The following is a 13,508-nucleotide window of genomic DNA, read 5'->3' on the forward strand; positions in this document are numbered from 1 at the left end:
TGGCTGTTCCTGTGGAAACGCTTGTGTCTAGGAAGAGCTTCTGCAAGGACTTGCACCTCTTGGTGCCTTTTGAATATTTGAAGGCTTCCAAAAGGACAAGACATGGGCTGAAGCAAAGCAAACCAGCTTCACTGTAACTATACTTGAACTTGTCTTTCTGATCAAGGAATGAATGGGATGGTGGGTGGAGCCCTGGGCATGTCAAGCATGGAATGCTGCTTTCTAAGAGGTGTTCAGAACATGTTTGTTCATTGTCCCAGCAAACACTGCTGCCAGGGCCTGTGTGGTGCAGAATCCCGCCAAGGCCCAACAAAGTGTACACCTCAGACGAGAAGCTTGCTAACAGTAAGCATTGAGTATCTGGAGCTCGTGGAGCCTAACCAGGCCTTGTCTGCGTTACTCATGCTCCCGGGAGGTGATGTACGTTACAGAGAAGAAAGCAAATGCTCAGCTACTTCTTGCTGTTTTTGCAGCTGTGGCTACTGGAACTCCCTTCCGTCCCCATGCCCTGGTCCCACAGGCACCACTTTCAGAGTGGCTGACTGTCATTAGTCAGCTCCCTGGTCCTCTGCCCCATCCCCACACCCTCCTTCAGGTACCAGGTCATGGGGGTGGGGGTTGATGTCACTCATTTTCTTCTTTCCATACCTCCTTGGTGTCACATTTGAGGTATTTCACCTGCTATGGTCCAGGCTGCCCAACTGGGTTCCTGGTTTGGGGCCATGAAAATGACAAGGGTCAAACTGCATCTGAACCTAGCCCAGAGCTGATGGAACTGATTATAAATGACCACCATGGCCTTGGCTGCCATGGTGCTCTTTCCTGAGCATGCATCCTGCCTGTCCTTTCATCCTGGTGACCACACTGTGGTGTAGGTCCTCATATCCCCACTGTATGGATGAGAGAGACTCAGAGGTTACCCACGTTCTGCCTGGTCACACATGACACGAGGTGGCACAAGGAGCTGGGTATTGCCTGGGCAAGATGTGGAGTGGAATCACTGTCTGCTCACACAGGGCCACCAGCGGGTCAAAGTCCACATTTTATAAGAAGACTTACAATCAAGTTTCCAGGGAGGAGCACAGAAGAGCACAACTCCAGAGACAGATGGAGTCCCAGAAGAAAAGCCCAAGGGAACGTCCTGTGGGGTAGCAGTTCTGGCTGACCCAGTCTCCAAAAAGGCGTCAGTGCTTTTAGGAAAGGCGTTCCTATGCGTGTGTACTACCCCGGGTGTCACAGAATCTTCAATTAAAAGTGGATTTTTATCCCAATTCCAACCTCACAGCCAAGGAGTACTAACTGAAATACTTAAGGATGACGTTTAGTCAGGACAGGCACAGGACGCACTTCCATCCTGCCATGGCGCTACTGACCTTGAGGAAGAGGAATGTCAAAGCTGAGTGTGAAGGGGACCTGGCGTCACAATTCCACCAAGATGGGCAGTGAGGAGACAGGGCCGGCTGCCTGCCTGCTGTTCTCCTGTAGTGGTGCTCAGACTGTCCCATGGGAGTGGGCCTTGGACCATTCCCTGGAAGACCCCAGACTGACTCAACCTGCCTGGGGCTGGCACGGCATCTATGAGATGAACAAGCCCTGTCCCCTGCTGTATGGTCAGGTTTGAAAACAGGTGTCCTTGCTTTTCCAGCCCCACCTTACTGACCTGTACCCCCTTTGGAAGACAAAAGTCACCTTTGGAGGATGAGGTCACTTCCTCATCCTCCTCTTAATCTTCTCCAACAATATGGAACCCCAGACCCACCTTCTCCTGGGGCGACTGGGCCTAAGGAGTTGTGAGAAACTGAGGGCAGGGATGGAAACCAGGGCAAGCTTGAGCCTTTTTACAGCTCCTTCACACCACAGGACTTCCTTCTTTAAAAGCTCTGATGGTCTTTCACCACACTGAGCCAGAAGTGTCTTCTAAACAGATCTGAACCAGCCCAGCCATGACTGCTAACCCCATGGCACACTGAGTTATGCTTTTCTTCTGGGACTCTTAATTGTCCCTGGAGTCTTGGTCTCTTCTGTGTACTCTCTCCCCCTGCACCTGCGACCACTCTTCTATGCCCTGCTGCTGTGAGGTTGGCTATTTGAATTCCATATATAAATGAGATCATGTTTGCCTGTGTCTGGCTTATGTCACTTCATCTGACAACTTCCAGGGTTGTCTATGTTGTCCAAAATGGAAGGCTCTCCTGGTTTGAACTCATGATCCTTCTGCCTTAGCCTCCCCAGTGCTGGCATTACAGGTATGCACCATCATCCCTGTCTAGTCGCCTTTTTTTAAGGTTAAATAATATCCCAGTGTGTGTGTGTACATGTGTGCACACATATGCACATTTTTCCTTTGTCCAGTGTATATGAATATCTACATATCAAATTGTACAGCATAAATATAGAAATATATGTGGTTTTTATTTTTAATTATACCTCAATAAAGCTGAAAACAAAGCCAGAAGCCTAGGGGGGTTTGAGGGAAGAGCTCTTGCTGGAGAAGCCAGGAGTAGAGACTCAGGATGGTGAGGTGTGGGGCCTCCTGCCCGGAGTTACTTGTCATGAGTCTCAGTCTCCCTTTATTGTGAAAAGAATATAATCTTTCTCTATCCTGGAGTCATTTTAAGAAGTAACAGAGATGATGTATGTACAATGCTTAGGGTAGTTCCTGACATTCTAGAAGCTTCTTTAATCTCCATAACTGGAAGCCACAAACTCCCAAACCAGTGAGCATAAAGTTTGGTCATTTGTTCTCCTGACAAACACTTGAGTCTACATAGTCTCTACATGTTAAGGACAGAGTCTTTATTTGACTTTTTCCGTCTTTATTACTGGCATCTTTTAAGTCTTGTTTTGATTAGTCTAAAATGTGTGCACCCATGCATACACATAGGAAGTCTTTTAAACTGTTGCATCATACCTGACATAAATACAAGATAAAAACCTAAAAATAAATGACACCTAGTAAAGGTGGGCTGCTTATTTTACACAGGGAAAACCAAAACATAAAAACGTAAATGTCCCACCTCTGGTCACCTTGCCAGTTCTGAGCTAGGTCTGCAGCTGTATCCCTTTAAAGCTGTGTGTGCCCTGGGTGTGGACAGACCCACTGAACAGGCCAGTCTTGGGCTGGGGGTAGCCTGGGAACATCCTGCCAGTGGTTAAGAGCAGCAATAGCCTGGAGTTTAGCTTTAGCCTTGGAATCAGCCAAGCCTGCGGTCTAGCCTTGGCTTAGGAAGGCCACATGTTTCACCATTGTTTCTGGAACTCCTACTTGTGTATGATTAGTGATCTGTGATCACATGGCTTACCACTCTGCCTCTGCATTGTTACATCAATAACGAAAGTGGTGTCACCTGGATTTATCGCTGACACCAGAACATTCGCTCTCAAATATAGCATACAGTTCAGATGTAGCTTGGAAGAAAAGATTTCCTTATCTGCTTTGTGTGTTAAGATTCTATCAATCTGTACAAAGTAACTCTATATTTACTGTTGCAAGAACAAAATTCTCTAACAATGAGGTTAAAAGAAGCTGCTATTCATCTCCCCCAAAAAAGTTAACAACTTTTAGATAAATAGGGATACAGATGACAATGACCACTGAATATTATGAAAAGGTGCTCACTAAATACTTTCAGGAAGAATAGTGTAATAGCCTTGTTTTTTTGCAGCACTGGGGTTTGAACTCAGGTCTTCACACTTGCGAGGCAGGCACTCTTACACTTGAGCCACTCCGCCAGCTCTAAGAAAAGTGTAGAATCCTTTTAAAACCAACTAGTTTGGGAAAATTAAATAATACATGGCAGAATAATGGAAAATAGAATTTATTATAAATCTTTATAGAGTTGTTTTGGATACTAAATTTATAATATTAAGCAAAATAACCTGCAAGAATTCTATTACATTTTTAGCAGTTTACCTCCATTATGGTCCATGATGCTCGCATCTCTTTAGGACTGGATTTAGAATTGTGACTGTGCAGTGCCTTGGAATCTAGCAGCAGAATGCTGATTGAGACTCCCTGAGCTGAAATGGCAAACTTTAAACATTTAGCCCAATTTTCAACAATAAACTGTAATTATATTTTGTAAATCAAGTTTCAGATTTGTTCAGTGTCCCAGAATTCACTCCAGGTGGTGCTTGTACTTTCACTCGGGCTCTTGCCCGAGGTCAGCATTAATCCCCACAGCCTTTCAGCCTGTGGGAGAGGGAACCCCCCTACCCCACCCCTTCATTTCCCTTTTCTTCCCACCTGTGCTGCCCTTAGTGGGAAAAGCCATGATTTCCAGCCCTGTGTAGACAGGAAAACTGAGCAGGATTGAAACTCAGATCTTGCGAGGGTTCTCCTGGATACAGCTAGGAGCTGGTCTTGGGATGGCTGGGCCCATGGCTTCCCTATGGCAGGGACTCTGGGGACATTCAGAAGTGAGGGGCAGAGGATCATCTCTCACACGTCCTCTCTGTCTATCTCTTGTCCCAACAGTTTGTGAAGTTCGCCAACATCGAGGAGGACACCCCATCCTATCATCGGAGCTATGACTTCTTTGTGTCCCGATTCAGTGAAATGTGCCACTCAAGCCACGATGACTTGGAAATCAAGACTAAGTTAGTAGGGGGAGGCGAGGGGCCTGCTCGGCTCCTCAGCAGAAGCATAAAGGGGTTCTGGGGAACTCCCAGCCTGGGCTGGCCTGTCTGCTTTCCTTCTGCTCTGAGTTGCAGGGAGGAGGAGCCGTGGCTGCACGTGTGTGGGTGGGTGACGGGTATCATGGGGCTCCCAACAAGACAAACCTTTTGGGCCAGAAAACAGGGCACAATGTAAGATAATGCTCCCTTGAGCCCAACCTGAGCCAAGGGCAGAAACATACACTACTCCCCTATTCAAAAGCATATGTATTTATATACTCCAGAAACTAGCCACTAAAAGTATCCAGCCAAATCTACACCCACCAATAAAGAACCGGGGTCCTGAACTGGCAGAGTGGCTCAAGCAGTAGAGCACCTGCCTAGCAAGCATGAAGTCCTATGTTCAAACCCCAGTAACCACCAACAAAAAAAGTGCCCAGGTCTTCACACTGGTTGATCCCCACTGCCTTTCTTACTTCACCTCTACCCTCCCTCTTGCTCACTCCCCTCCAGCCGCAGTTCTCAAAGCCCTCAGAGACCTTCCTGCCCCAGGGCTTTTGCACAGTCTGGAAGGCTTTCTCTATGGATCTGCACTGCTTACTGCTTCCCCTCCACCGAGGCTTTCCCCTATGCCCTCATCAGTGAAGCCTACCTGAAGTGCCCCACATCCCACACCCCTTCTCCTGCACCCTGCTCAATCCCTTTTAACACATTGCCTAGAGTCCTTCCCATAGCTCTTATTGTCTGTCTCTCCCTCTGGAATGCAAGTTGTGGGAAGACAGGGGTCGTTTTGTTCTTTGATGCATCCCAAATGCTAAAATAGTGGCGAGACTGCAGATGCTGTGTGTGGAGTGAATAACTGAGTGAATGCTTTCAGATAAACATCTTGAATTACAGAATATACCTGTATACCCACATACTGAAGTTATAAAAATACTTAACTTGCAGAGAGTTAGAGTAGCAAAGCCTCTCAAACGAAATCACAAAGAAATTAAAAGGAGTAATGCTGACACCGACATACAAAGCATGCCAGGCACACTCAGGCTGATGCATCCGTTAAGATACAATGAAGCAGTAAATAGGTGTTTTGTGCCTAGTGAGGTCCTTGGAACTGTAGGATGTAAAAAAAGTAAGTAAGTCTGTCTGCAGAGTAAGCTGCCAATACCACAGGACTATATGAAACTGGAGAATGTGCTTAAGGAAGAAGGAGAGGGAGAAAGGTCAAGTTGTCCGCACCAAGCAAGGCTACAGGAGGGTTGGAGGAGGTGGAGGCAGGGACTGAAGTGGTCACATGGCCAGCATGCCAATGGTAGGCCACTTCTCAGTTTGCTGGTTCCAGGCCTCAGCTCAGTCCTTCAGCACACCAGCCCCTCAGAGGGGTCACAGAACTACAGGGTCAAGGATCCGAGTTGCCCTTTTATGACTGAAGTGATCTGGGCTGGAGGAACAGGAAATGAGTCCTATCTGCGGAGGTAGTGGAAGGACTCCTGAGCAGATCCCAGGGATGGGATGGCAGGGCCAGGGACCCCTTGGTCTCTGAGACCTCACTTGAACCAGGTGCGGATACTGGGGGACTGTGCTGCCTGCATGTCATCCCCAGGACAGAAAACACACATACACATGGTCCATGGTGAGGGGCGTGGTCAGTACTGTGTTCCAGCAGCACCAGGAGTAACCATGAAGAAGGATGCTGAGGTCTGCCCCCCGGCAGCCAGGCAGTGCCATTAGCACCCACACTGGCACCTGTCACCCATGACAGGAAGGCCACAGGGTGAGTGTAGGGGATCTCCTGGCATCACCACCATCTTTCTTCCTCTCTCTTCTGTGCCATCTGTGTACCCTCTCTTCCCTGTTGGTCATCCTCTGCTTATGCAGAGCCTCTAATGGAGGCAGGTGCATTGAGCATTCCATCCACAAACATCGCTTTGCTGTGGAAGTCCAGAGCAGGCCTCAGTGCTGTTGGCTCCTCTCAGAGAACATGCTCCATGATGGGGATGAATGTGTGCATGTGTGTGTGTGCCAGAGACCAGTGTTCTCTGAATTCCCCTTGGGTTCAGAGACTTGTGGGTCCCTTGTACCTGGGCAGTACTCAAGTGAGCCCATTAAATGAAACAGGAAGGTGTTTTCTCTTTCCCAAGAGTGATTTTTGAAAGAGTTGGTCAGTCCTGGGTGTCATGGAATGAAATGTGTGCAGACGTGGTGGGATCACGGGGAGATTGAAGGAGTGAGGGCAGGTAGTTCAAAGAAAAATTAATTCACAGGTGCTGGGGGCAGAGATCAGGGGTAAAGTACCTGCCTAGCATGTCCTATATTTAAATTTATTTTTACTTATGTTTATATATATATATATAGATATATATGTATATCTATATATATATATATACATGTATATATACACATATGTTCACACACAAATATGTATATATTTATATATAAATATTATTTATAAATATATATAAATATTTATATATTATATAATATATATATATTCACATACAAAAAGCTCTGGGCAGGGATTTCCCCACCTGAGCCTGGTTTCTTGCTAGACAGGCCCTCTTGGGTGAGACCAGTGAGTCTGCGTGTTTGGTGCGTGCTTTGGTTGTGCATTAGAAAGCCTTTGAACCTGGAGCAAGACGGTGAGTGGAATAGATGGTTCATCCTCAAGTCTGGAAAGCCTCTGGTGCTGGGTCATGAATGAGGGGGGTCAGTGTCAGAGGAACCAAGGAATCCTTGGTTTCCCAGGGAATCTTGCCCATGGCATCAACCCTGAGCCAGGGGATCCTTGTGCTTTTGAACTCCTGCCCCCCCCACCATGATGGTCACCCAGATGGCCCAGGGTTTACCCTAGTAATGCCACTTAAAACCAAAGCTGAGCTGGGTGCTGGTGGCTCATGTCTGTAACCCTAGCTACTTGGGAAGCTGATATAGAGAGGATCTCCCTTCAGGGCCAGCCCAGGCAAATAACCAGATCAAAAACTGGAGGTGTGGCTCAAGTGGTAAAGCACCTGCTTTGCAAGGTCTGAATCCAAATCCTGGTTCCACCAAAAAACAAACAAAAAAACCCTACAACTAGCAACTAAACACTTAGAAAAACTAACTTCTAAACTCTAAGGATGTGAACTGAAATAGCCAGAAGATGTGAGGATTGTTCCGAGCCATAAAATGAGAACAGATGCTTAAAATGGGGTCCTTAGGGCCAGGATGGTGGCAATTCTCCTGCAGCTTTGAGGTGTGTGTGGAGGGTTGTAATCAGACAATATGATGTCTGTCATAGCATTATAGTAGCAAAAAGTTTGGAAGCAACTTAGGAAGTTTTTAGGATAGCATATCATGCAGCCATCCAACATGTTTATCAAGAGCAAATCAGAAGCCAGGCACTGGTGGCTGACGCCTGTAATCCTAGCTACTCGGGAGGCAGAGATCAGGAGGATGTGTTTGAAGCCAGTCCTGGGCAAATAGTATATGAGAGCCTATCTCAAAAATACCCAATGTTAAAAAGGACTGGCAGAGTGGCTCGAGTAGTAGAGTGTCTGCCTAGCAAGCGTGAGGACCTGAGTTCAAACCCCAGTACTGCAAGAAAAAAAAAAAAAGTTAATCAGAAAATGCTTATAGCAGAATGTTATGTGGGAAAAAATGCACCTAGTTCTAATTCTGCCCCACATTATGCACAAAAGAAAGGAAAGACGCCCAAAATGCCGGTGATGGTCATATTTGAGGGGTGATGCTAGGGGAAATTTTTCTTCCCTATATATTTTTTAATTAGCACTTATTATTTTATAATCAGAAAAAAAATTTAAAGAGAACAACAGAAACTTCAGGCTGAAATAAATGGGCAGTAAAATGGATTCCTTCCCACAGTGCTAGCACGGAAGGTTATGAAAGGGATCCCCGGCAAGCTGTTACTGAATTTCCCTTTGGTTTCTTGACCAGCTTAGGGCCAGCCCCGACCCTTTGTGCCCAGAGAGCCTGTAGCTCAGTGTAACCTGTAGATGCACCTCCCTGCTCTGAGTTGCTACGGGCTCTGGACTCTGCCTCGCTGTTAGCTCTGCTATCTTGGGCTTAAACTGGAGCATACCGGCATCCTAGTGGAGCTCAGGCAGTACCAGGGCAAGAGCAGTCTGGGAGTCTCCAGGAAGAGCCATAAGAAGTGGTTCCCTGGGACATGTCCACCCTCTCCAGAAGCCAAGCAGTAGGTCAAACTTGTGAGGAGGAGCAGATACGCTCCCTCTACCTTTGTATGGATGAATGTGGCCCGAACCCCCAAACTGTGCTCCTCTGCTGGCCACAGAGCTGTACTTTTCAGGACCTGAGGACTTCACGATACCATTCCACCCTTTCCTTGCAGAATCCGGATGTCAGGTATCAAAGGTCTGCAAGGCGTGGTGAGGAAGACGGTGAATGATGAATTACAGGCCAATATCTGGGACCCACAGCACATGGACAAGATCGTCCCTTCACTGCTTTTCAATCTGCAGCACGTGGAGGAGGCAGAGAGGTAGGCAGGCCAGTGTTAGGAGGCTGCCTCCGGGCTACTGGAAAACACCAGGGGTGGGCCGGAAGGCAAGGCCCAGCTACAGGCCAGGAATCAATCATTTGTGGCTTGTTCTGCAATAATTCCAGAGCTAGCTGCCCCCCTTCACCTCTGTGATAATGAAGCAAGGGCATGAATGACCATGGACTCCCTGGGGGTGGGAGGTTGCTGCTTAGAACACAAAGGATCAAGGGTAGGTTTACCTTTGTCACTCTGGCCAAGGATGTTTAAAATGCCTTTCATGACTCCCAAGCACTAAGGACTTTCTCTTTGGACCTTCCTTCCTTACTTCCTGATGCTATTTCAGGCCTCAAACCCATAACTGCTTGACCAGTCACAGCCACTCAAGGGTTGCAGATATTGGGTTTTAATCCTGGCGCCCCCAAGCATAGAATTAATTTCCTTCCCTGCCTCTTCCTTTTCCCTGTGGAATGGGATGGCGGGAAAGGATCATGTCCCACCTGTGTGCATGATACCCAGTAAAGATGTGAACTTCCTTATCTCACTGTCAGTTGGGTCTCTGCTGATAAACTGGCAGAGGAATGAAGTGTGCCCTCTGGTGGTTGTTTCTGTAATAGCATCTCATTGACACCCTACCCTGCTGTGGTCTCTGGACCTGGAGTTTTTGAGGCCCTTTCTGTTCTGTTCAGATCTGGATCCACTACCTATGACTTAGGTACCATTGAGTCACACCGAAACCAACCATCATACCATTCCTTTTCCCTCCCTCTCTTTCATTTTCTGACTGCCTCCCTTCCCTCTCTTCAGATCCCATTTTTCCTTCTGAACCCTCAGGTGTGTGGAGACCCTCATGGTCTGCACCGAACCCAGCCATGGTGCTTAGAGTCCCCTCCCACAGAAGCACACCAATGTAGCCTTAAGAATTTCCAGAAAAGGAACTCTATCCCATCTCACCTAACCTTCCTCCACTCTGGGTTTCCTCACTCCATTTCATTTCTGATAGCCATGACGTCTCCATGTTTCCTGGTGCAACCTATGTCAAATTCCTGCTTGTCCCACATAGAAACCTAGGGGTGCATGCAGCCTGGCTCCCAGCTTTGCACCCCATGTGGCTCTATTTCCACAGCCGGTCTCCCTCGCCCCTCCAAGCACCGGAGAAAGAAAAAGAAAACCCAGCAGAGCTGGCTGAGAGGTGTCTGCGGGAGCTGCTGGGCCGGGCTGCCTTTGGCAATATTAAGAATGCCATCAAGCCTGTCCTCATGTGAGTTGAGTGCCCTGGTCTTCAAATTCTGTAGGTCCAGGCGTCTCCTGCTGACTCAGGAGGAGGGAAGGAAAGAGCACCATTGTGAAGCTGTGGCCACATCAGGCCCTTTCTTGTGCTTGTGTTCCCTGCACTATGACAGCAAAGCTATCACACAGTGGCCCCATGCATTTGGGGTGAGAAGTTGGGAGAAGGGCACCTGAAACAGAATGAAGGTGCCCAACTTCATATCATGTGTTCAGCTCAGACCCTGTGCTGACCTCCTCTAGCTCTGGGGCTGCTCTGAGGTCCTTCATGATTCCCTCTCTCACCTACACCTGTAAGCCCTTCCTCCCTTACCTGGGAAATGCAAGGGGCTCTCAAGGTGTCTCTGTCCCTCCAAGCTAATCTCACCTCTCTAACATCACTCTGAGTTCGTAGTCATCCCTATGTTTTCTTCTTCACAGCCATCTGGATAACCACTGTCTTTGGGAACCCAAGGTGTTCGCCATCCGTTGCTTTAAAATCATCATGTACTCAATTCAGGTAGGGTCCCCTGGTCCAGCTCTTCTCCCTGGCTGAGGGCACCGAAGACAGTGCACTAAAGTAGAAAGGCAGCTGTCCTGTGACTTCTCCTGAGCCCCTAGTTTTCTAAAACAGAGCTGCTTCAACTAATTGTTGAGAAGGGCCAGTTGATTTTATTTCTAGTACATCATAAACTAGTACTTTTATCAAATACAGTGAAAAAGAATTCAACTTGAGAAGTATAAGCAGCCCATAGATCACACCCCTGGCTGCTGAAGCATTGTCAAATTACTGGTGTGTACTTATCTCCTAGTAAACCGTTTCAAACAGATCTTGAGTTGGCACTGGTCCACAGGCTGCACTTCCAGCAACACTGTACTAAATAAACCATGTGGCCTTTCATGATCTTTGCCAATAAGCCCTGGGGACAGGGGAAAATGAAAAAGACAATATTTTGAAATGGATTTTTGGTCCCTTTGACATAAAAGAGACTAGGAAAAATGTGGAAAGATGGATGTATTGGGATTCGACCCTGTCCTTGTTGGCCTGCCTGAGGGCTGGGTGGGCTGCAAGAAAGAACGTGGTATGGGTGCCACCAGCAGTGTCCATTGGCCTTGGAACATCACTTTGGTTTACTTCTGGCCCCTTGGGTCACAGCAGAGGGTGCCTGGCCACGTGGGGGTCGCTGTTTGGGGACCAGCACGTCTTCCTCCCCCCAGCCGCAGCACTCCCACCTGGTTATCCAGCAGCTCCTGAGCCACCTGGACGCCAACAGCCGCAGCGCCGCAACTGTGCGCGCCGGCATCGTGGAGGTCCTGTCGGAAGCTGCGGTCATCGCCGCCACTGGCTCTGTTGGTGAGGGGCCCCTGAGCGAGGGAAAGAGGGGTCCGGGAGCCCTGAGGACAAAGAACTGCCCTTGTAGGCCGCCTCCCCAGTGGGAAAAGGCGAGGGGCAGGAGTGAGCGTCTGATTTGCTAGAAGCAGGTGGTTGGCCGATGTCCCTGGCTGCACGTGGGTTTGAGGGTGCATGAGGGGGTTCAGCCCTGACTGCGGCTCTCCAACCCCGCTGCGCCTAGGGCCCACGGTGCTGGAGATGTTCAACACCCTGCTGAGGCAGCTGCGGCTCAGCATCGACTACGCCTTGACCGGGAGCTACGACGGGGCCTTGAGCCTTGGCACCAAGATCATCAAGGAGCACGAGGAGCGCATGTTCCAGGAGGCAGTCATCAAGACCATAGGTAGGTGGGGGCGGGGCCGGGCGGGGCGCGGCGTGGGGAGGGGCCGAGAAGCAGGACCCTAGGTGAACTGGGGACTGGGTGAAGCCTGGGAAGAGGTCTGGCCAGAGGGGTGGAGCCCAGACCGAGAGGAAGCAGGCGGGGCAGAGCCTCTCCGGGGCATCTTGTCACTCGAGGAGTGTGTCTGTGGGGAAACCACACAAAACGGAGTCAGGCAGTCAGTGGTGCCCACGGCCTGGATGAGCACACAAGACAATCCGCATGGCGATCCGGCCAGGACTTCCGAACTCTTCCTGCTCCCCAGTCCTCAATAAGCCTGCCAGGTGCCTCCAGGTTTGGACCAGTGGGGGTCATGTGGGGACTCAGGGAGAAAAGAGGAAAGGGAGAAGGACGTGGAGACCATATGTATGCATGTGGGTTTGGAGAAGTATAAAGCCACCCCAGGTGAAGGATGGGCTTATCTTCAGAGCAAACCTGTCCTAGTGCCATTGACTCCCCTCATCTTTGTGAAGTAGGCAGGGCAGGGGTGATGGAGCTACCCAGCAACTCAGCAGGTGAAGCAGCCTAGTGAGACCCTGGGGCTCCTGGTCTGGTCTGTGGCCTGTCATTCTCCATCTCACCCTTCCTGAGTAAAGAATCCCAGGCCTTAACCCTAGTCTCAGTGACAAGTGAAGGAGCCAGAGTAGAAGAGGCCTCTGGAGTCCTCTCAGTGCCCCTGTCTTGGAGAGGCAGAATCACATTGACCCAGCCTGGGCAGTCTGTCTGGATCCACATTGGATCTGGACAGCCACAAGCCTGTCTCTCGGCCACAGCTCATTCTTCCGAAAGGCTGAGCAGGGGAGGCCGGCCAACACTTTGTGCCATCTTTTCCCCACAGGCTCCTTTGCCAGCACATTGCCCACTTATCAGCGCTCGGAAGTGATTCTTTTCATCATGAGCAAGGTCCCACTACCTTCCCTGCATCACCCTGTGGAGACTGGGAGGACAGGGTGAGTCCCCTGCCCTCTCCCAACCTAGACTCCTCCTACTTTCCCCCTCCCATGCTTCTGGGGTTTCTCAAACTGCCCCACATAATCACCCCCTCCACCCCCATTAGGGGGAGTCATTAATTACCTGGTCTGCTTCCTGGGGCTGGAAATCACTATCATGGGAAACCCAACAAGATTAGCCTCATGGAGAAACTCGTCAGAGGGAAAACTGAGCAACAGGTGTGAGGTCCTGTCCCCATCTCCATCCTGGTATGTGTGTTTCTCTGGTGTACAGGGAGAACCGGAACCGGCTGACCCAGATTATGCTGCTGAAATCCCTCCTTCAGGTGAGTCCCTCTGACTCCCACTCCTTCCCTGTCTCTTCCAGGAGACCAAGAGAAGGCCCCCATGTCTAGTCACACACGTTGCATA

The 13,508-nt window shown here is 49.3% G+C and overlaps 1 protein-coding gene across 6 annotated transcripts in view; it reads left to right on the forward strand.

Annotated features, from left to right (window-relative positions):
• Efr3b (EFR3 homolog B) overlaps positions 1-13,508 on the forward strand; it is an 82,096-nt gene that overhangs the window by 46,698 nt on the left and 21,890 nt on the right. For 3 of the 6 annotated variants that reach the window (XM_074049305.1, XM_020162635.2, XM_074049309.1), the window contains 8 exons: positions 4,478-4,599; positions 8,963-9,112; positions 10,236-10,370; positions 10,817-10,895; positions 11,594-11,729; positions 11,950-12,111; positions 12,986-13,097; positions 13,372-13,423. In XM_074049305.1, coding sequence (XP_073905406.1) covers positions 4,478-4,599; positions 8,963-9,112; positions 10,236-10,370; positions 10,817-10,895; positions 11,594-11,729; positions 11,950-12,111; positions 12,986-13,097; positions 13,372-13,423 — 948 coding nt within the window. The remainder of the gene's footprint in view (positions 1-4,477; positions 4,600-8,962; positions 9,113-10,235; positions 10,371-10,816; positions 10,896-11,593; positions 11,730-11,949; positions 12,112-12,985; positions 13,098-13,371; positions 13,424-13,508) is intronic. The other 3 variants (XM_074049306.1, XM_074049307.1, XM_074049308.1) reach the window with 3 other exon arrangements.

The sequence above is a fragment of the Castor canadensis genome, chromosome 12, assembly GCF_047511655.1.
Source record: "Castor canadensis chromosome 12, mCasCan1.hap1v2, whole genome shotgun sequence".
In the NCBI taxonomy this organism is placed as follows: Eukaryota; Metazoa; Chordata; class Mammalia; order Rodentia; family Castoridae; genus Castor; species Castor canadensis.